Source organism: Morone saxatilis, unplaced genomic scaffold, assembly GCF_004916995.1.
Source record: "Morone saxatilis isolate NCDOM2014 unplaced genomic scaffold, NCSU_SB_2.0 Contig2, whole genome shotgun sequence".
In the NCBI taxonomy this organism is placed as follows: Eukaryota; Metazoa; Chordata; class Actinopteri; family Moronidae; genus Morone; species Morone saxatilis.
The window spans coordinates 3,582,590-3,605,641 of record NW_023339762.1 but is presented as its reverse complement, the minus strand read 5'-3'; the positions used below and the strand labels follow the sequence as shown (position 1 = coordinate 3,605,641).

At 41.1% G+C, this 23,052-nt stretch overlaps 1 protein-coding gene across 1 annotated transcript in view; it reads left to right on the top strand.

Moving 5' to 3' along the window:
- kiaa1549la (KIAA1549-like a) overlaps positions 1 to 23,052 on the top strand; it is a gene marked incomplete in the record, with an annotated part of 101,197 nt that overhangs the window by 39,187 nt on the left and 38,958 nt on the right. The window contains 8 exon segments of the mRNA XM_035664260.1: positions 485 to 1,285; positions 2,003 to 2,118; positions 7,713 to 7,935; positions 10,510 to 10,643; positions 11,547 to 11,715; positions 18,744 to 18,803; positions 19,721 to 19,881; positions 22,599 to 22,770. Coding sequence (XP_035520153.1) covers positions 485 to 1,285; positions 2,003 to 2,118; positions 7,713 to 7,935; positions 10,510 to 10,643; positions 11,547 to 11,715; positions 18,744 to 18,803; positions 19,721 to 19,881; positions 22,599 to 22,770 — 1,836 coding nt within the window.

The window sequence follows — 23,052 nt, the reverse complement described above, 5'->3', positions numbered from 1 at the left end:
AAGTGGATTTGAGATGCATTTTTTCTTGGCTTCTTGCATGTATCGTGGGGGCATTTACACTGTTTTCTGTCCATATCACACTATCATATGGTCTCATGTATTATATGTTGCAGGATAAGATTTGTGATATTCTGTATTTTGGTTATTGTCAACAAATGCCATAAAGAGACCAAAAACAATAACTCAATTTTTTCAGACTTTTCTATCGGGGGAGTAAATGGGAGTAAATCATTGATTAATACTCATTTCATCTAGTGATTTTATCTATAGCAGCAGGACGTGTGTGTTTATGGTAATGAAGAAATATCCCCCAGTGCAACAGTGTGGCTCACTGATGTGTTTTTAATAGTTCTGGACAACAATGGAGGTCTATAAGATATACAGGCTTCAAAGACAGTACAATTCCTTGTTGGTTTTTTTATTAGTTGACAAAAAAACTTCAATATCACTAGACAACCTTTAATATGATAATTCCTCCCTGCAGAGGAGTCGGTGAGCAGCCTGCCAGCCTGGGATCTCCCCACTGTCCCGGAGTCTCTCCTGTCCACGGTGGGCGACCATGACGTCACTCTTCCTGCCAATGTCACCAGCCCTTTCTCCACCCACCAATGGAACACCACTGCACCTGCACGCACCAGAAACACCTCACAACAGACGACCAAGTCAACCACCACCATGACCACATCTCTGTCACCCACAACCACCTCAACCATACCGTTATCCACCATGGCAATAGCACAAACACCATCAGGATCCCCCACGGTCTCTCCAACCACTAGCCAGGACACTGTGACCAAGGACAGCCTTCAGCTGACGACAGTAACCACGACGACGCCCTCAACTACCACTTCTACTGTGACCGCTGCTGAGATGACCCAGATGGTAACCACTGGGAGCGGCGTAACAGTACCACCAAAAACCAGCACTGCGACAACCATGGAGGAAACGACAAGCCTCAAACTGACCACAGCGGCTACAACTCAGCCTACAACCACCACTACAACCACACCTGCCCCTACTACCACCACTACTACTGTCCCCCCAACCACCACCACTACTACTCCTCCTCCAACCACTACTACAACTACTACACCTGCAACTACTACTACCACCACCACTACTACTACCACTACCACCACAACAACAAAGGTACCTGCCACCACTGTGTTCATTCCAGTCCAAACCACGCCGCCTTCCACCACAACTACAGAACCTCCATCCAGTACCAGCGCAGAGGAGGGTCCTTTACCGTGCAACGTGACCGAGAAGTACTGGGTCAGAACAGGTACGAGACTAAAACTCCATCACTGGGATTTATCTGGAATAAGAAAACTATAATAAAATAACGTTCCATTTCATGTGTGGGAAATAAAGAACATACTGTTGAATAAAAACAGTAAGATAAATGGCTAAAACATCAGGGCTTTATTTGAAACAGCACTTTACTGCTACTTTGGTCGCACACCCCTTATCAAATTACTTACAACACACTTAACATTAGGTACAGGCAGGCCTTAGCCATTCTTCTGGAAAAATTATTACTTGGTAATGATGAATACACGTGAAATGCCATTGTAGAAGTTCAGGCTCAATATACTTTTTGTGTTCAAGACGTAATTACATGTGCACAAATTAATTAAAAGGGCAGATTTTCCTCAAGCATAAACACTTTAATAAGAAGCATGAGACTGCAACCTTTGATTACATTTAGCAGAGTACTAAGGCACTTACTGGGTTGGCAGCAGCTTTGCAAAGTGACCAAGGAGACATTAAATTGGAGGCCAGAGCCCAAGCTCCTGTGTCCTTAAGTGTCCTTAGGCAAGATATTGAATCCCTACCAGCTTCATGGTGCTCAGGGGGATCAATAAAGTATGGCATTATGTCGTTTTTTGAGGTAACAAGGGAGGTATGGTGAAAGTGAGATTTGTCACAGAATATTAAGCTAAATATGAACACACTGAACACAGTCACTGAGCAATGATTCTTATACTTCTACCTACAGTTCTGTCCATTGAGCTGCGTAGGAACCGCCTGGACCTGATCCTGAAACAGAACCTCTCTAAAGGACTGAGCCACGCCCTGCAGAGAGCTCTGAATGACTCCACAGCCAACGCACAGGTCAGTGTCTCTTACAAGTTCAACTATAGTAACCGCAGGTTAGTGGCTAGTTAACAGTTCAGGAGATTAGTTTAGAAGAACCACCCGTATGTCTATTTATGTGTCAGTGGCTAATAAACAAATGACTAGACTTTGTCAGCAACTGATAAACGGTTGGTAAATAATACAAATTAATTTAATTTGCATCAGTGCATGTTCCAGCCTTTACTGAACATATTAATCATGCTTCTAGGAATACGTCCAAGTACACACTGGTCAGTGACCAGTAACTACACGTCACAGTCTAATAAAACATAGTTGTGTTGGTAGCTAGCTAGTAAACACAGATCAGTGGCTAGTAAACACATGTCAGTGGTTACTGAACACAAGTCAGTGACTAGTCTAAGAAAGGGCCACAGGCTATGAAACACAGATTAGTGGCTAGTAAATACACATCACTGGCTAGTAAACATGGATCAGTGGCTAGTAAATCCGTTCAGTGGTGCTCATAGGCAGATAATGTTTTAATATTGAGTTGTCTCTTCAGAAGAATATGTCTGCTTCAATACACTGAGTAAAATTGCTTTTCCATCTGATGCTAATAAGATACTCTGATCTTTACATTGAAATTTTTGCCACAGTGTTGGCTCTTCATATGTGCAGATATCCTACTCTCGAGTGTGTCATCATTTTACAATACTCTACAGTATTCATCGTTTTCTCCTCCTGCTCATTCACCTCACAAGGACTCATCTGAATGGTGCTAGAGACAAACAGAGAGGTGACTAATGCATACAACGTTCAAGTCTGAATAGAAATAACCTGTTGAATAGTCAGGCAGTGTTTGCTTAGAGGGGTTATTTAAAACCTGGCCCTGCTCTTGTCACAAGTGAATACCACACAGCACTCTACCACACCGAAACCGAATAAAACCACACACACCACACGACAACAATCACAACAACGACTCCTCCCCCAGATAGAACACTTCCCCGGGGATGAGTGAGGAAGGTGCCCTTTTTCTCATTTTCTAGAGCGGCAAAATTTAATCTAGCGAAAACTTAAATTCAACCGAAACCCCCACAACCCGCAATCCCACCTCTTCTGCCATATTTTCTGCAAGTCAATGGTGTCTTTCTACCTCCCTCACGATATCGATCCCCATAGCCTCAAATACACACCTGCACTCCGCGTCTCCTACCGCTCTCTCGATCTTCCTTCTCTCGTCTCTCTTTCGCGTCTTTGCCCTTACTCTATATATTTTCCCTTTCTACCGTTATCAAGTATTTCCAATTCGAGAATGGCCCACTTTTCTCCAGAGCTGGGACCGAGTGTAAGTTGGATGCTCGCAGAGTGAATGTCATAATGGTAGTGTTCAGGTTCATAGTTCAGATCGCGTGTTAGGGGGGTTGCGTGTGTGTGTGTGTGTGTGTGTGTGTGGTGTTTCTGTGTCGGTGGTAGGTAGAGGTGTTGGAGCGCGGTCATCGTCGGCGGTCGTCCTTGGTTGTTCTCAGAACTTGTGTACCCAAAATCAGCAGCCACCACCATTATCTACGGCAAGTAGCTGAGCCGACTCTGCCCTTCTCACACCCCATCTCTCCTGGCTGCCTCCTATACGCATGAGTCGGCCCAGCCCCTTGAATCATGCTTATGGTCGATTGATTTCTGCCTCTTATACCCTGGCGAGGTCTGTAAGCTGTCTACATTAAGCGCTATGTGCCTGATAGTAGAATCTCAGCTGCCTTTTGTTTGGTGGCAATTAGCTTTTGCCTTTCCACCACCTTGGTCTAGCGAGATGTCTGACCTGCCGTTGCGGGCGCTTTTTCTATTCCCCAGCCTGGTTCCTGTCTGAACATTTCAGTATCACTGTTTTTGACGCTCCCTGTGCTCTGCGTGTTTTTATTTTTTAGTCCAGATTGTTTTGAGCCTGCACAGGGATACTCATGTCTCTAGCCTCCAGTCCACTTTCAAATCTACCCCCTGGCCACAACACCACACACACACACAACACACAACACATAAAACCTGGCCCTGCTCTTGTCACAAGTGAATACCACACAGCACTCTACCACACCGAAACCGAATAAAACCACACACACCACACGACAACAATCACAACAACGACTCCTCCCCCAGATAGAACACTTCCCCGGGGATGAGTGAGGAAGGTGCCCTTTTTCTCATTTTCTAGAGCGGCAAAATTTAATCTAGCGAAAACTTAAATTCAACCGAAACCCCCACAACCCGCAATCCCACCTCTTCTGCCATATTTTCTGCAAGTCAATGGTGTCTTTCTACCTCCCTCACGATATCGATCCCCATAGCCTCAAATACACACCTGCACTCCGCGTCTCCTACCGCTCTCTCGATCTTCCTTCTCTCGTCTCTCTTTCGCGTCTTTGCCCTTACTCTATATATTTTCCCTTTCTACCGTTATCAAGTATTTCCAATTCGAGAATGGCCCACTTTTCTCCAGAGCTGGGACCGAGTGTAAGTTGGATGCTCGCAGAGTGAATGTCATAATGGTAGTGTTCAGGTTCATAGTTCAGATCGCGTGTTAGGGGGGTTGCGTGTGTGTGTGTGTGTGTGTGTGTGTGGTGTTTCTGTGTCGGTGGTAGGTAGAGGTGTTGGAGCGCGGTCATCGTCGGCGGTCGTCCTTGGTTGTTCTCAGAACTTGTGTACCCAAAATCAGCAGCCACCACCATTATCTACGGCAAGTAGCTGAGCCGACTCTGCCCTTCTCACACCCCATCTCTCCTGGCTGCCTCCTATACGCATGAGTCGGCCCAGCCCCTTGAATCATGCTTATGGTCGATTGATTTCTGCCTCTTATACCCTGGCGAGGTCTGTAAGCTGTCTACATTAAGCGCTATGTGCCTGATAGTAGAATCTCAGCTGCCTTTTGTTTGGTGGCAATTAGCTTTTGCCTTTCCACCACCTTGGTCTAGCGAGATGTCTGACCTGCCGTTGCGGGCGCTTTTTCTATTCCCCAGCCTGGTTCCTGTCTGAACATTTCAGTATCACTGTTTTTGACGCTCCCTGTGCTCTGCGTGTTTTTATTTAGTCCAGATTGTTTGGAGCCTTGCACAGGGGAGTAGTCATGTCCTAAGCCTCCAGTCCACTTTCTCTACCCCCTGGCCACAACACAAGCACACACACAACACACAACACACACCACACACACACAACTCATCACTTCTCATCCTCCTCCATCAGATAACATTAGACTATTATTTGGCACTGTGGATCAGTCTATTGAGAGACAGCAGTAGCACCAACAAGGAATAAAAACTGGCCAGAGCTTTAAAAGCCATGACATGTAGGCAGTGTTTTGAGGCATTGTTAATGACCAAATATTGGCTTTAACAGAGATAGGGATTGTGAAACAGCATGAAATTAGCATGCAGCAGTATTTAATGTTTTGCATCATTGAACAATATGGTTAACCATAATTGCTTGCAAAATCTGCCAGTTTTACAGCTTTAAAGTGTTGGCAAGGAGAAAGAAGTGACAGCAGAGGGCAAGGGCAGGGTCTGGTTGGCTTTATTAGGTACAATGCTGCTTTTTTGGTATGCAAAACAAAGGGGAAATAAACCCCTTGCAGCTATGCAGAGTGCATGAGGAATTCAAAATGAGTTACACTTCATTCTGACCCCCTGGTTTAGCATTTTAAAGTGGTACATGAACAATTACAAAACACACTATACCACATTGTAGTGTAGCTGTAAACAGATGTATAAGACACTTTAGTGTTGACTATTGATCGGTTATGTCAATTCATCTATTTTGTCTTCTGTAACTGTTATTTACTGTCCAGGAATATGCTGTTGGGCATTGATTATTCATGCAACAAAGTTAGTGTGTTGTTTGTTTTTGTTCCTGAGTATAACTGTGTACTGTATACACAGTAGCCTGTATATACTGTACAATCAAACATTTTATAACTTTTCAGATTCAAACCCAAAAGCCTCTGTAAAGCATGTGGAAAGGCCTGCTCTGTGGATGACTCAGCTAAGTTAACCAAATAACTCAGTAAGCCAGACTCTTGCACTGATAAGTACATAGTATAATTGTATTAACGTAATTAGGTATGCACTATTTGTTATATGAATACTGAGAAATGCTTGCTAAATATGCTAAATAAATGTTAGCAAACTCTGTCTCAGTGTGTGATTGGACATTGTAGTTTCTACAATATTTTTTTCATTAATACATTCACCAACTAATACTTGTTAAGGTTTTATGAATATACTTGTTTACTATTCATTAGCCTAAAAAAGAAACTTACAGTAAAGCATTTTTTAAACTATATTTATAAATAACTTATATAACAAATCAGAGAACTTTATACATGTTTATGTTTCATTTACAGTTTATGTACAGTTATAAATGCTTTATAGAAGAGTTATAGATGTTAATAAATACATTAATAAATACTTTTAAAAAATGCCTTATATCTAGTTGTAATTGCATTATAGTGTGTTATAAATAAATTCTTAATAGTTTTTATTCTGCTAATAATTGCTAAATGGGGGTGTTAATGTCTATTACCCAAAATGGCTACTGAACTAGCAGCTTTGATGAATTGTTTTTTACATTTTTATTGGTTAACATTGCGTAATTTTTCAACAAAATATGAAATCTATGATGTTATTTTCTAATTTGCCACATATTGGTGTAGGAGCACATAAGGACATAAAGACAGTAAGAAATATTGCAGCATCCAAAAACATCAAAAGAAATATCCTCGCTCCATTCCATTTGAATTGAGACTTAAAATGAAAGATCTGAAAGCTCTCTTTTTGTTTTCTAATGAAATGCAAAACCCAAAGGTGGGCAGTTGGAATAAAATAACATGCCACTGAGTATAATTAAAAACTAAAGGGCTGTTTGATAAACTGGGGCTAAAGCTTTAACAAGTGCTTGTAACAGGAGGTGGCTTAAATAAAAGTGACAGGTAGGTATCGTTCGAAAAACAGAGTGAGTTTTTATTAGTACGAAGAGGAGAGGAGAGGAGAGGAGAGGAGAGGAGAGAGGAGGGGGAGAGGTAATGAGATACAATTTCAATAAGAGGGTTGTGTTTTTTTCTACAAAAAGACTAGCTTGGGGCAGCCAGCCACAGCTGCTCAGTGTGGATGAAGGTGGAGGGTAGAGGAAGGTGGGCGGCGTATAGTTCCAGAAATACGAGCTTTGACTCACCACTGATTGTTGTCTGTATGTGTTTTTCCAGGACACAGTTAGTCAGATTTATGACCGTTAAAGGCTCAAACTAAAATATGCCCTCGAGGCAGATTTGGCTTAAAAAAACCCTAGGATTATAAATATTCTTCATCAGATGCATTTGAATTCTAAACCTATGGCACAAATACAACATGTATTAGAAGAAAATGTTTTACACCTCGTCTCCAGTTTATTCTTCTGAGCTTGTTTCACCTGATAGCACTGATTTCTTCTCTACAGTTGGTTTTCTTTGCAGTGTATGTGCTTTGGAATAAGACATACTAGCATCATCATGTTTGTAGGTTGTATGTACACAGCCTGTCTTGAAATTCAGATGTAAGTGTAGTGTAAAAAAAGGCTACAACTTGAAATTTTCCTCTCTCTCTCTGTCGCAGGTGGAGCGTGATGACTGCAGCCCCCACAACGTGACACTGGGTTACTACGTGACCAGCGGCAAAACTGTCTACATTTCCTCCTTGGTGGTTGAGGCGCTGAATGTGTACGGTTTTGACAAGCTGCTGTCGGACATCAGGCAGCACACCCCGTTGGTTAAGGCAGTTTTGGTTCCTGTGGCAACCTGGGTGCCCACTCCGAGCATTCACCTGCAGCTAAAAACAGGTGATGAAACCTGATGGAAAATAAGATAAAAGAGCTCAACCTTTACATAACACAGTCCAACAGAAATGGTGTTCGTTCTGGTGGAGTGTGAAAGGATAAAGAAAAGCAGAGGTTAGAGATTTGCAGAGAGGAGGATGGAGAGAATATGAGCAGGGGGAGAGCAGAGAGATAGAAAATGCAATGAGAGTACAGGGAGGGAGACACAGGGGAAGACAAAATTAGAAAATTCTGATTACATGTCTGCTCTCCTTTACTCTTCTCTGATACCCTAAATCCCATACAAACTCCCATGATTGCAGAGCAAAGGCAAATTGGTCCATTCATTTAGTCAGCCTCTTAAGCCTCTTTAAAAAACACATTTCAGCGCGCGCGCGCGCACACGCACACACACACACACACACACACACACACACACTAAATCGAGTCTTGTGGGAACAAGGGTAGGGAAAATCAGTGCAATTAACAAATTGTTATTTAAAAGATACATGTGCAGATTGGAAACCCATTACTTTTCTCAACTATTAATAGTTTTTTTTAAATTGTTCAGTGTCCAGTTTGATTTATCTCAAAAGAATTTAGTAGATTTTGCAGTGCTGTTACAGATCAAATTAAAACTGGCCTCTGCATTATTTACATAATTATGCAATACCTTAAAGCAGCACTAATAAATATATTTATATTAACAATGGGTCATGTAGACATGCAAAGTAAAAGGGGTCGCTCATAGTGATAAACCCATAGAGAGCTCTCATCAACCTTGTTTACAGCAGCATCAGATATGTGTTCTTAGTGAATCAACTCTAATAAACCCACCGTACAATGCCTGCCCAGCACCAAACGGCGGCCAAAGTTAGCATTAGCTCTTACTGTATTTTAGATCCAAAGGCGCTATGTTTAATCTTAAACATAGCGCCTTTTATCACCAGTGGGATTCTGCGCTGTGTCAACATGGCCAAATTACACATTTTACTGCTCGTAGTGGGGTGTATACTGCCGTAAAGACTATTCCCAACTGTTACTGAAATATTACTCAACTACAAGTGTTAAAAAAACTATTTTTAAAAAAAAAAAAAAAAAAATTTTAATATATAGGTAAAGCTGTAGAACAAATAATTAGTATACATTTCTCCAGGCTTGTTTCCTGTTTCTCCAAAACTTCTCCAAAATGACTTCCTGCTCCAGCCAGTGGTCAGTGTTGTCACATCTCCAAACCTGTGCCTGCTGCAGCATCTCTTTTCATGGCTATCATTGGCCCGCAGTGTGCTGCTGGACTTGTGGCGCGAGGCCCGTAGTGCACGGAAAAAATAGAACATACACTGTAGATCGCGAGCTGGCCGTGGAGCTCATCATGGGCACTGAAAGGAAGTGGGCAGCGCTTCATGGTGCTTCTGCCTCATGTGTCCCTGGCTAATGGTTACAAGATAAAGATGATAGGTTTGGATATAAATTGCTGGCCTACTCAGCAGCAAATTATGATTTTAGAAGTAGCCAAGTAGCTTACATAGTGTAAGGCAACAAAATTGCAGGCTTAAAAAATACTTATTGAGGTACAAGAACCCCAAAAAATGGCTTAATTACAGAAACATGAGTAGTTGTAATTTGTTACCCCTGGTTCCCTGGTTAGTGTGCAGCTATGTATCAAGTAGCCAATAACTCCATTTCTGGCTTGTTCAGCATATAAACCACAAATACGCAGTATATCCCAATTTACCATCCACAGCCCAATTTGCATAAGATTACCAACTGGGTCAACACTGTTTGTGCCTGCAATGTGTTGCAGACTATGAGACTAGTGAAGTCTTTTTTTTTTTTGGAGATGTACCCTACACTCATAAGCACCACAGCGTTTGAATTTAGGTCAGAATATTGTTCCACCTCTCCTAGCCCAGTCCTTTTAGAGGTTTTATACAAGAGCAGAGAAAGACAGAGTGCAGGGAGAGAATGGAGGGCGACTGCGGTAAGAGGACTGAGACAACATTAATAACATCCCCCATAATCTGCTGATGGACTCAATATTGTTTACCCCATTCCTGACTGACAACTACTCTTTTCATTGTTCTCATTCTAGATAGTGGCGATAATCCTCTTTTTCTGTCTCACTGCTTAGGTTTATCGGTCACACAGACAACATCTATCTAGAGCGCTGCTTTCATTAATACCAAAAACACAGCCCCAGATAGTCTCTAAATAATTTCTCTTTCTCTGCTGCTTCAGTTACTGGTTCTGACATCAGATAAGATAGATTTTGTTGGTGCTGTATTTGTATTAAACAGTTTGATCTTTAAATAATAATGTGAGCAGCAATATGGTTCTAAAACTAGTAGAACTTGATCTGAACTTCAATAAAAATTAATGAATATTCAGTGGGTATATTTTGTGATCTCAAAACAGCATGTGATACTATTGACCATGGGTTACTACTGAAGGAATTAGAAATATATGGCATTAGACTGGTTGTACATGTCAAAAACAAAGTACTGATTTGTAGTAAGTAATTGCCATTTTTCTGTCTGAAATGAATTTCAATTTCAATATCAATTAAATATAATTTTCTACAATTATCTTTTCTCCCAGTGTTGAGGTTCGTGGGCCCAACAGATAACATCTACTCCTGCAGTTTTGTCCAGATGTTGGAGCAGAGACTGGAAAACGCCTATGACGAGGCTCAGGACAAAGTGCTGGAGACCTATAACAGGCTCGCCGTGGAGGTACTACATGGGTTCATGGATGCTATTTAGTGCAAAATGCACACAGCCAAGTCTGAATATTTGCATGTAGCATGCTGATAAAGCTCTGTGTAAAATTCTGGATGCCTACAATCATACAATTATTTATGTGACTGCTACATTCTGGCCACGCTGTTCCACAGTGCAAGTGCTTTACTGCAAATTAACACATAAAACACATCAAATTGCTCTGTAATTTTTCAATGAAAGGTCACAAAAGACAGACAGGTTTGGAGGTAATTTACACTTAAAGGAGGGAGCAACTGTAGCGGCCTGTAATGGTTTATTTTAGGCAATGCAATCAAAGCTCATTCTTCTACAACGCTGTTACAGGTTTATAACATTTTCAGTTATTTTACCGTCCTTTGTTCTCTCTCCGTTTGGCTATTAAGGTACTTTCATGACTGCAAGATATACATGCACACAGCATCATAATCATAAAGTAGGTCTCAGCAAGCAGAGGCAGATATAGAGTCCATTCATAATTCATCCTCTGAAATATTAACACTCATGGAGGATTGTGATGGGAATTCCTGGTATTTCTTATCATCATCAAATTTACTATGGTGACTCAGTCACATTATTTGAGTGCAACACAGGTCTTATTATAGAATGAAAAGAACATTGTTCATTCAAAGTGTCATACTGTGTCTAAAGCTCTGTTATGCATTCCTTATGGGTATCTTAGATATTTGGTATGATACCATTAGATATTTCTGTATGAATGCTTGACTTCTACATGTGCTTACTGCTGCCTGTTTATGTGTTTGGTCTAAATAAAGAATTGAATCATTCTAATACGGCACCTTTAGGTTACATAGTAACTTATTATATTAGTTGAATCAAATAAAATATAAAAATGATTTGTTTGTGTGTTATCTTCAGATCCAGAGTGTGTCCCAGGAGCCAGGCTCTCCATCAGTCTCTTTGGTATATGTGGTGAAAAACCAGGATGCGATTCTTAACGGGACCATCTCCAGCGGCCTCCTCAATCAGCTGACCGCAGAGCTGGTGGGATACTTCCTGTTCTACCCACCGATGGTCATCGCTGAGCGTGAGTAAAGCCACAATTCACCTTAAGGTCTTTGATGATGACACATAGACCTAATTAATGATCAGTATATTTGAGGTCTGTGTGGTCTGCCTTCAGCTTGACTGTGCAGTCATCCTGCTGGTGTATAGTAGCTAATAAGTGGAAACAGCAGGAACGCGTATCACATTGCCTGGCTCATATGTGTGTGCAAACAAAATGGGTACCCACTCATACAAACATTCACAACATCACAAAAACTCCACTGGGTACCTTTTTAACAGTATACTGCTCAAACAGCAGCTGTACTTTAGCTGCTAAATAAAGAACGTCTTTACTTGGTAGAAAATGCTTTTTACCATTCAGTGAGGACGTTTTGGTAGCTAGTTCAGGCAGTCAACTCTGTTCTGCCACCACAATAACATGGCATACTCCTATCACTACAGTGTATGTCCATCGCACTATTTTCATTTGGTGGTGTACTTTAACTGCCTTGCCTGCTGGCATCTGAAAGCTCGGCTGAACGTGATATTTTCCTGTGGGGAGTGACCTGGTCAGAGCCAAGACACCCACATTCACATGATAACCCAGTCCATGTGCTTTGACTGACTGAAAAATATTTTTCACTTACCTGGTGGTATCTAGCCATGCAGATACTTTTGGTTTTGTTTGCCCAGAGATACAATAGGTGTATTCTGCATCCACTGTATCCTGTCTTGAGAAATGTCCTTGTTACCAAAACGTAGACTATTTTCTTTTGAATTGAATTTTGATTTCCCCAAAAAGAGACACAAGCATGTGGTGTGTGTGTGTTGCTGCTCACCATATTCTGCATACACCCCCTTAAAATGTCAGTGAATTAAATTTAGTTTGGAACTACTTTCTACCAAAGTAACCGTCCCCTCTAATGCAGTAACCACAATAATGAAATGCCACGCTATTGAGAAGCCACTGGCACAGGATGACAAGCCACTGCCACTACCACACGTGATGTCACATCAACACATCATGTTCAGTATTTGTTTTTTATTATAGAAGTGTCCCAGAGCGGCGAGGCTGAAGAGACGCAGAAGTGCTGTCTGAAACGCAGTGCTGCTCAATATGCCTCAATTCACAGCCCAGGATTACAATACCACACAGGAGAAAGTCACATTGCTTCTGCATCACCTGTGTGGAAAAACTCCAGACTAGAAACAAAAAGCCAACTGGTCCGCTAATTAACCCAATTCACCACAGCTGGGGCATTTGTCCAGCAGCTCACCAGTGTTTCGGTTTAAGTAGTGACCCTGTTAACTAGCGACTTTGACTAAATAAAGTTAACAGGTTCACAGACCCAAGAGGTAGGAAGAGAAAGTGCATGTGATTAGTACTGAGCAGGTACTGAGATTAAACATTGTCCTGCTGTACCCCCAACAAAGCAAAAATAACAAAAATGGCGATGATATGGCATACCACACTGTTGAGCCACCCTAAATCACCGAAGGAGAAATTCCTTCACCATGACAGCATTACCCTCTATAGGTCCTGTGGATTATCTGGAGTAATAAGGACAAAGACATGCTTGTCTTGAATTTTTCAATGCTGTTATCAACAATAAAATTTCATTGACCTCCATTATATTAAAACTATCTGCATGGCTAGATATCACCACAGGTTAAGTGATAAAATATGTTTTTTTAAATGGGTGACCTGACCTTTTAAAGTTTGGACCTACAATTAACTTTATAGCAGTGAACATATTTGTAGTAATTAATTCTGTATTGAATACAGAGAGGTCTGATGATCTCAGAGCTCTCCACACAATGAAAGGTCTCATATTCATATGCAAATTAGCAAGTTAGGTCATCTGGCAACTTGTCTGGAAATTTTGAGCAGCCAGCAGCTACATGAGTTGGCGTCACTGCTCGTGGACATTTCATCCCTCACTCATTGCTCATTTCTGAGCAATCACAGCAGCAAACAGTTGCTTTGCTCTTATGACTATACATAAAGACTTGGCTAGCATTGCCTAACCCAGAATTTATGGTGTCTAGTAGCCAACAAATTCAGTCAGGGTACTTCATACTCATTCACTTGATGTACCTCCAGGCCATCTTCTCATAGGCACTGCTGGACAATTATGATGCATTTGTAATTATTCAGAGGGCTCTAAGTGACAATGACAATGAGCAATTTATCTGTGGATGAAGCACGTGGCTCTGATGGCAGTGTTTAACACAGATGTACTAATGTTTAGCTAAATGCTGTAGTGACACATCAACTTTTTGAGTCAATGCACCACACCAGAGTTTATTTCCATAATACTATCAAAAACAACATTATGTGCGTCTGCCATTTTAAGAGTTTTATCCAAACTGAAGTTTTAAGAGCTGAAGTACAATGCAAATCAGGACTGGTGCTGACATTCCACTGACTTGACATTATGTTATCCTACTGGGTGTTATTTTAGCTCACTCACACACACTGGAAAGTTACTCTCTTTATTACAGTCAGTGCTCATTTATAGTTGAAAATGTGACTTTTTAGACATAGAAATCTTTGTTAGGCTTTTAATCATCTCTCTAACTTTTATTAGCTCATTTTCTTCCTCTACTGCTTAATTTTTTGCACCTTTTCTCCAAGGTAAAGACCACACTGCTAGAATTGGACGTGCTGATGAACGTCTTGCATCAAGATATATATATATATTACAGCAAAATAACCACTAATGTGATAATAAAGTGTGAGGGAGCTATATTTTCTAACTAGCTTTAGTGTTGCCCTCAGGCTGTGAGGGTTGACTTGAAAACACAAAGCACATGCCTGCTCAGTGTGTTTTATGAGTTTTTCAGCAGCAGGAAGGGAACAAGTGTAGAGAGCTGCACTTGAGTCCTAAAAAAGATTTTTGCATTCAGAGCTTTATTTTAGTCTTAAAAGGCTCAGCAGACAGGGGTTGGAGGTAGGATGGAGGACTGCGGTCTCCGGTCTTTGCATGCTACTTTATTGTCATTACATAACCACTGTTGTCCTGCTTCTTCTCTGTAGCAGTGTGCTGTTGCATTGAGACAGACTTACATAGCCATATGTATGGTGCCTTCAACAACACTGACTACTGAGAACCATTGGGTCCACTGCAGGGCAATGCATGATTCATGACTTAGCGTATGTTTGACCTGCTTCTCAAAGGGGGGGAATTCAGGATTAATCTATATTGTGGCCTCCAGCATAGAAGGAGCCTCAGACGTATACTACATACCACTAATTTGCTTTTCCAAATGCATTTGTAGGAAACATGTATTTTTCCAGTACATTAAGTTTGACATTGTTTTGCTGCATAGGGGCCGTGTCCACATAGTGTATTTGTCGGAGCACCAACATCTTTTTCTCCATTGTTACTAATGAGGGGAGAGTGTATAGAGAAAAGGCGCTGAACCCGGGCGTCTCTTTTCAGAGCGCTCCGCCTTTTTTGTGAAGCCGCTCTGGTGCCTCTGGTTGAAAATCTCATCAGAAAGGCACTGGTGTTGTCACTGCTGCTCATTTTCAGGCAACCAGTCATATATTAGATGGGGGACTAATCACTATTAACCAAGAAAATGGAGAAGTTTGTTTTGACTGTGTGATTTGTATATATGTCAGACATAAACTATCATAACAGAGACAGAAAATAAATGAAACTATGCTGAGAGTTCTCTACAACGTTTTACTGTCATTTAAATCACAGCACGGGTGCTAGATTCTCTTCTCTCTCCTCTGCTTGTTTGGTGGGGCTCAGCTCCCACACACGGAGTGGACAGCTGTCCATGGTGGAGACAGTGAACTGGGTGAAGTGAAGGGAGTTGATGACAACTCAGCTACAACTAAAAACATGAACCACCACAGGCTACTGGTCATACCAGAGCAAATACAGCTGTAGAATCAGAAATTTTACATTGGACTTGCATTGATCAGGAGGACGTAAAACAATTGGTTTGTGATGTACAGCTTGTTGTGAACATGTCCAAAACTGATTAGTGCTGCTTTAATGTTAGGGAAAGAGGATGGGTTTGGTTAAATATTAAAAGCCACTTTAGCTCGGTTTGTATTCCACTCCAGCCTCTAATGCCATCTGTGAGATTTTAAAAGGGCAAACAGCTGTACAGCTCCTATCATCTGAATCATGCCACAGGCAATCTGTTGTCCATGCCCCCTGAATGAGCTAATTTTAGCCCAGTGAGATTAGATAAGTATCTAGTTGTGCATGCTCTCAAACACCCAAAGGGCTAAAACATCACACTTCACATGGTCACATCCAAACCCACTTGGCATCACCACGGAAATCCTGTCTGTTCCCTTTTACAAATCGTGAAACAATGAGCAAATGATTAAAGAATCATATATAGTGATAAATTAGATTAATGATCGGTTGAGGAATGCATGCAAATACTCAGACACATCAGTGATGCATAGTCTGTGTTTACACTGAGAGCACAAATAGATGATTAATTCTCATGTGATCAAAGCAGCCAGAATATTGACCTTCACTGTCTGTCTACATGTAGAGGAGTCTATGCGGACAGCTGCCTCCACGTCTACAACATGTAACCGTTTAACTGGAGAGTACTGTGAACTAAAGTGAACTGGAGACTCATTCACCATCTGTACTTTGGAGGGTAAACAACACATGTGCAGCCCTCTTTCTCACTTCCTGACCAACAATATATATGCAGATTTATTTAGGATAAGCCCTTTGAAATGGGTTGTCTTGTTTTCAAATCCCACAACAGTACAAATAATCAAGGTTAGAGATTTACATTAACGTCATAATATCTTACTTAAAAAATATATAAATCTTACGCTGGGAACTGTTGCTTTAAAGAATACAACTGGCAATATTCTGTATTTTTGTTAATGTAAATAATAGACAAGAAAGTTCTACTGCTGGAAATATTCACTAGAGCACCAAATCTGTATTACACCGCAACTGAAAATAATCCCTAATAAATACAGAATTAACTGCTGTTTGAGTAACATTGTCTAAAAACTACAGTGCCCAGCTGGTTTAGGATGTTCTGGATCCTTAAAAAAGAAAGAAACTATAGTTTTATGTGACACGTTCTTCCATAAGAATAAATGAGCTAGAACGTATTGAGAGACAGACAGTTCATTGTTGGTTTTGGTCTTTTGTTGGTGGTAGGACAAATATAGAATCTAATAATGAACAAATATAAAATAGGTTTAAACCTATCTTATATTTGTTCATTATTAGATTGGAGCAGGAGCTTTTTCTATTTCTTCTCATCTTTTTTGGAATTATACAACAAAAGTTTCCAGCTGCTGTGGTTTTGTGGGCCCGCTGAACTGATTCTCTAAAGGCCACTGAAAGCATCTGAACCTTAACACTTCATTGCTGTTTGTCTTAAGTGTTTAGTTGGAGGAGAGCTCAGTGAATGTAAATGTGCTCACGTACAGAGGCATCAGGGAGGCAGCAGCAGACAGAGCGCTGAGCAGAAACATTCGCAGGGTTTAACAGCTACCACTGCTGCAACGCCATTGACTCGAGCTAAGCACAACTCTCAGCAGAAGGCCAGCTCGGAGGAGTTAGGTGGAGACAGATGGTGAAACAGGCAGATGGGAAATAAGGAAAGATGGGTTGATTGATGAATAGGACACAGAAAGAGGTCGACGGGCTGAGAGAGTGATGATGGGTAGATAAAGACAGAAGGAGACAGTCGGCTTGGACGGAAAGGAACAGGTATTTTAGGAAATAAATATGCTGACAGGTAAACAGGTAGGGAATGAGGCAGGTACAGAGGCACGCAGGCAGAAAGAAAGAATGGATAGAGGAAGCAAGACAGTGAGAGGTAAGAAAGTAAGAGTTGATAATGAGACCTGACAAGGAGTGTTTAATCGGATTTTATCATCCGTGCAAAGGGCCAGTGCTAAGAATCTGCTCCTCCTTTTTTTTCATGACAGGGCAAGACAAAGAAACAACCAAACAACAAAAAAGGCAGAAATTCAGATAAGATTAAGTGATTAACAGGAGGAACCTGAGTAAGTTTAAGATATAACATTTTCTTATTGTACTATGCATATGAGTAGGTGTATGTGTGAGTATGGGAGTTGTGTGTGTAAGGATATAGGAGGAAGAGAGTGAGAAGGCAAGGGCGGTATATTATTATTATTATTATTATGATAGTTATTATTTATATATATAGATCTGTTGCTGTGGCACACTAACATACATACTGTCACATATGGCCTCCAAAAAGCTTTTAGCAAATGAATCACGTCTGAACTTAAACGGGCATCTTCAGCTCATTATTACATTTTCTACAGTCCTTGCTCTGTGCAAAAATGCATTCTCAGGGCACAAGCTGATGAAGCTAATATATTTTCCAACATATTTTTCAAATTCTTCTGTCTAACTTGGAACTAACTCAGTCACTCCCTGAATTCCTCCACAAAACCCGACAGCCGTGTTTCCAACTGCAAATAGTATCTGAGGAGATTGTTGCAATCAAATATCTACGATTTATAAACCTGGGCATGAACGTTGCCCAAGGCTGGATTTCCAAGTTGGCAAACAGGGCAACTGACCTTGCCCCATTTTAAGTTTCAAGTGCACTGTGGGTAAATTGGTTTGTCAGTTTGATTAATAGGACTTTTTCTCCACAGTAGGAAAAGCTGAGGTGTAAATAATAAAATGAATGATGGCTGAATTCCATTTAGCTGCTTCAGTTTCAGGGTCCTCGTATTGTTTATGTTGGCTCACTGTCACACTGTCATGGCTTACTGGGACACTTGATGCAACAGAGCCATCGTTAATGTTAATAGTAACACCTGTGCTTTAATATCTTTCTGGTTAAACAACACTGTTTTCTCTGATGTCAGTGGTATATATGTGACTGAATAGAAAGCAAATGTACAAGATGAGATACGTCACCTAAAGACCTGGCTTAATACATGTTTGATGACCAAAAACAGCCAAACAAAAAAAAAAATCAAAATTAGCAAGCACTAAGGCTTGAATGAAGCTTTCTAAAAGTTGCAGATATCTGTAACATCTCTTCCTCTCTCTCTCTTTCTCTCCTCAGCCCTTGAATACCATAATCTGAACACATCGATGGCAACCAAGAACTATTGGGTGATAACAGGTAAATTGCTCTTGTGCACACACACACACACAGCACACCACACGCAGCACACCCACACACCACACAAAAACAAAAAAACAACACACACAGACAAAAGTGCTACTGGGTGATCAGCGGTAATCAAGAGCCGTATCGATTGGACAAAACAGCAGTTAGTTAAATGCCCCGGCGCTCGCTGTTGTGCAATTCAGCAGAATAGTATTGGTTCTCCACATTTTCCTCTCCTCCCTCCCACCTCCCTACTCCCTTTGCCTGCTCGCTCCCTTTCCCACCTGCTCTCAGTGCTTAGAGTGTCTTTAGCCGCTCTGTTCCTGGGAAAACCTATTGATGTATAATTCACAGCTTCCTGACTGGGGCAGAGGGAGAGATCACTTCACATCACATCACAGCCGGGTGTGAATGATGCTGAAGAGTGTGTGTGTGTGTGTGAGAAGTCTGTCCACTGCTCCATCTCACTTATAGCCTCTAGTAAGAGACGCACTCAGAGCAAGATTGATGCAAGCACCTGTGTGTGTGTTTGTGTTTGTTTCTGTGAGGAGGAGACATGCACACAGTGTGTGTTGCTACAGCTGTAATAGAAGTTTCTGGATGAGCAGCTTTTAAGTGGAAGGGACGATCATCCAGTCCTCTCTAATATCACACTCATCTCCAGTCTGTTGTCTCTCTTCGCCTCCCCTATTCTCTTCAATATCAATATCGTCCTCATATGATCTCCCTTTGATATTTTCTACTCCATCTTCACCTCTTTCCCATACTCCCCCCGTCCTCGTTTGCTCCTTCCCTCCCTCTGCTCTACTCTTGCCTCATGTTGTCGTTCCCATCCCATCCTCCATCCCCTTACCGGTCTCCTCTTTCACCCCTCTTTGCCCGCTCTTTACTCCCTAAATCCCTCTGTCCTCTCTGGTCTCTCCTTACAGTGATCCAGGATGTGGACAGCTCCTCCCTGGAGGCCAACTACCAGAGCTTTGCCAGCCTGATGGAGCAGCGGCTGGCTGAGCTCTTCCTGGTGGCCGGCAGGCAGGGCTCTCGGACGGTGCGATCTCGGCGGGCCACCACCGTCGGGAGCTACACTGTGCAGGTGGGTGGGAATGGGATTCATTGTATGTCATTGCGTGAATTACCATTCTTGTCTTCAGAAGAACCAGTTTGCTCCTTAACAAGTAAAAGTCACTCAAGTGAACAATTAATCTGCATGTTTCTGTGAAAGCTATCTCAATTTTGTGCGATGTAGTTGAACAGGATCCACTGTGATATTTCTGGGCCTCTGTGGAGAAGACAACACAAGTTCACTCAGCAGAAGCAAAAAATAATGGAGATAATAATGAGAGTCTACAGTCATGCTAGCTTCTCTGAGTGGCTGTACAGTACTGACAGTAAGCATGGCAGTGCTTTGATCTGAATGCTAATGTCAGCATGCTCACTATGGCGATGTTAACATGCTGATGTTGTAGCAGGTGTAATGTTTACCATGCTCATCAACCTAGTTTAGCGTGTTGGTATGCTTGCACACATAAAAGTATGGTGTAACTGATATTATTTAATTCATTGTTATATTATATCATTCATTTTTGACCTGATGGTGGCACTAGATGAGAGGTCAGGAGATCACTGAAATCATTTGGATTGATCCTCTGTGAAACATGAATTTCTATACCATCATTTGTGCCAATGCATATAGTAATGTAGAGATTTCACTGAATAAGTAGAAACTTATACCTGACATACCGACCGACTGTCAGTGCCAACCATAGCACCCCACTGTTGGTGGGGCTCTTGGATATGTAAGTGTATAGTGAGTGAATGAATATCCTGATCTGAAAGCAAACTCTTGGTCATCAGTGCCGGCTCAGACAGTGCAGGTCAGTGAATATCTGGGACAGCTCCACATTCAGGACCCTGGACAGCACCCTCCTCTTATTGGTGTATATTAGTAATTGTCTGCAGAGGAATGCTCATAAATGATTGATTGACATGTTACTTCTACTTTAAAGTGTTATATCAATCAATAATAATAAATAATAATCTTAACTTTCAGAATCTGGTGCTTTACTTCATCTTATGTGATAATAAACTGAATATTTGGGGGTTTTGGACCATTGGTCGACTATTGCTGGCATCAACTAAAAATTTAGAGATTGTTTTTATAGACCAAACAATCAAATATATTCAGAGGATAAATAAAAGAAATATATCTTCAGTTGCAGTTAATAATAATAATAATAATAATAATTTCTTGCATTAAAAAGGTTGCTGTATGGGAGCAGACTCCAAGAGTCATTTATGCAGTCAGAGTATCTTTGAATGCATTAACAAGAGGGTTATGCTTTTCAATACATACATACAATATCAAACCTTCAAACACAATTAATAAAAATGCAAATTTATCAGTAATGATTATAAAATACATTGCTCTCTGCCAGTACATTTCTATTGCACACTGAAATGAAACAATTGGCTGCCAATGGAAAGCATGCAGTGATTAGTGATCAGACTACTTTGGGAGTCAGTTACTGATTGCAGATTAAATGTAAATTTTTGTCAAAATTTAAACATTGAACTAACTTATATTTATTATCCGTGTTGAAAACCATTATTGTGTTTAGCGCGGTTGTTAGTCCACTTGCAATTCCATGGTGCCTTGAGTTTGTCTAACAATCAGAGGTTGTGTTGCAGCTCTGGACTCAAGTGCCTTGCACAATGGAATAACATGTGACTGATCCCATTTGCCTGTCAACCTTTATAGACCTCAGAGGGTTTCCAGAGCATTGGTTATCAGAAGAAAAAGGTCATAATTTTTACAATTGACATATTTTAAAGGCGTAATCAAAAATGTAATCAAGTAATTCTTGACAATGTAACTATAATCAAATTACAATTTTTCCAAATGAAATCTGGGTTGACTATAGTTACTTATGTTTGTAATTTGATTGCATAATCTCGATTACATGTAATCAGTAACTACCCAACAGCATGTATTTGATATGTTAATACTATTCTATGAGAGCATGGTCCTTTAAATGATATGAGTGTTCTTGAACTGAAGGTACTCATAAGCACAGAAGAAACAACAAAGGTCTGTGTTTATGTTATTTTCTGTATGTGTCACCTCCCTGCCCGGTGTTCCATATTGTGCAAATTAAGACAACGATTGACTCCTCCTGGGCTTTGCGCCTTACGCAGACACAAGGTTTTATGGGAAGTCACAGACGACCAGTTTTATGTCTGCAGAAATGGAGGAGGGAGAGGCTTACAGAGGGGGGTGTGGGGTGCTACGACAGCTTGTAGCGAGGGTAGAAATCATCCAGCCATTTAATACCACACATCCCTTCTTTTTATGACAAAATCAAATTACCAGACTTGATTAAATCGTGTGATGTCTTCGTCAAATTAAAAAAAGGTGTTTGATGTATGATGAAAGGAAATTGAGATTTCAAGTGACTCAGTTATCCTTGAGTGTCTTCCCCAAGTGCAGTTATCTTGCAGCAAATGGCTCGTCATGATCAAAGCAGCTGATTCAGGATTTTGATTGGGTCGCTGTTGATATAGCAGGCACTTTTAATCTGTTGTGGGGGAGAGATAAAGGATTTTGTATTAAATCTGGCTATAAATGGTATGTTGAGCTGATATTCTCTATCTTTAAAATATACAATTCATACAACAATTCTCTTATCTATCAATTCTCGAGCTAATATGTAATGGTGACGTATGTGTATGCGCTATCAAATATAAACACTTTTTCACAAAATGCCATTATCAGCTTGAGATACTATTGGACACTTTCTTTGTCCTCTCCAGATGGTGAGCATGCGTCGACTGCCTGGTCCCAAGAACCCAGCAGAGATGACATACTACGTCCAGCAGAACGGAGCACCCATCACTGGAACCAACGCTGCCAAGACCCTCAGCAGTCTGGACTCTCAGACCATGGCTCTGACACTGGGATACTTTGTACAAGTGCAGGCTGAACGTAAGCTTATTGTCTTACTGTACAGTGTTATATAATTCATGTATTTGTCATATTTGTGAAGAGCCAAGCAAGTAAATCAGAAACTGATCAACAGACAAGAACACTCAACATAAAAAAGACAAAGGGACATTTATACCTTTCTGGCCAGACAATGAACACAAAAGGGGATCACAGGAGAGGATTCCTGACATATATTTAAAGACCCCCTCCAGTCAGAAATCAGTGTGTCTTCTTGTTCCTATAGTGTGCTGTTTGAGTGATGCCACCAGTGCACATCCACTG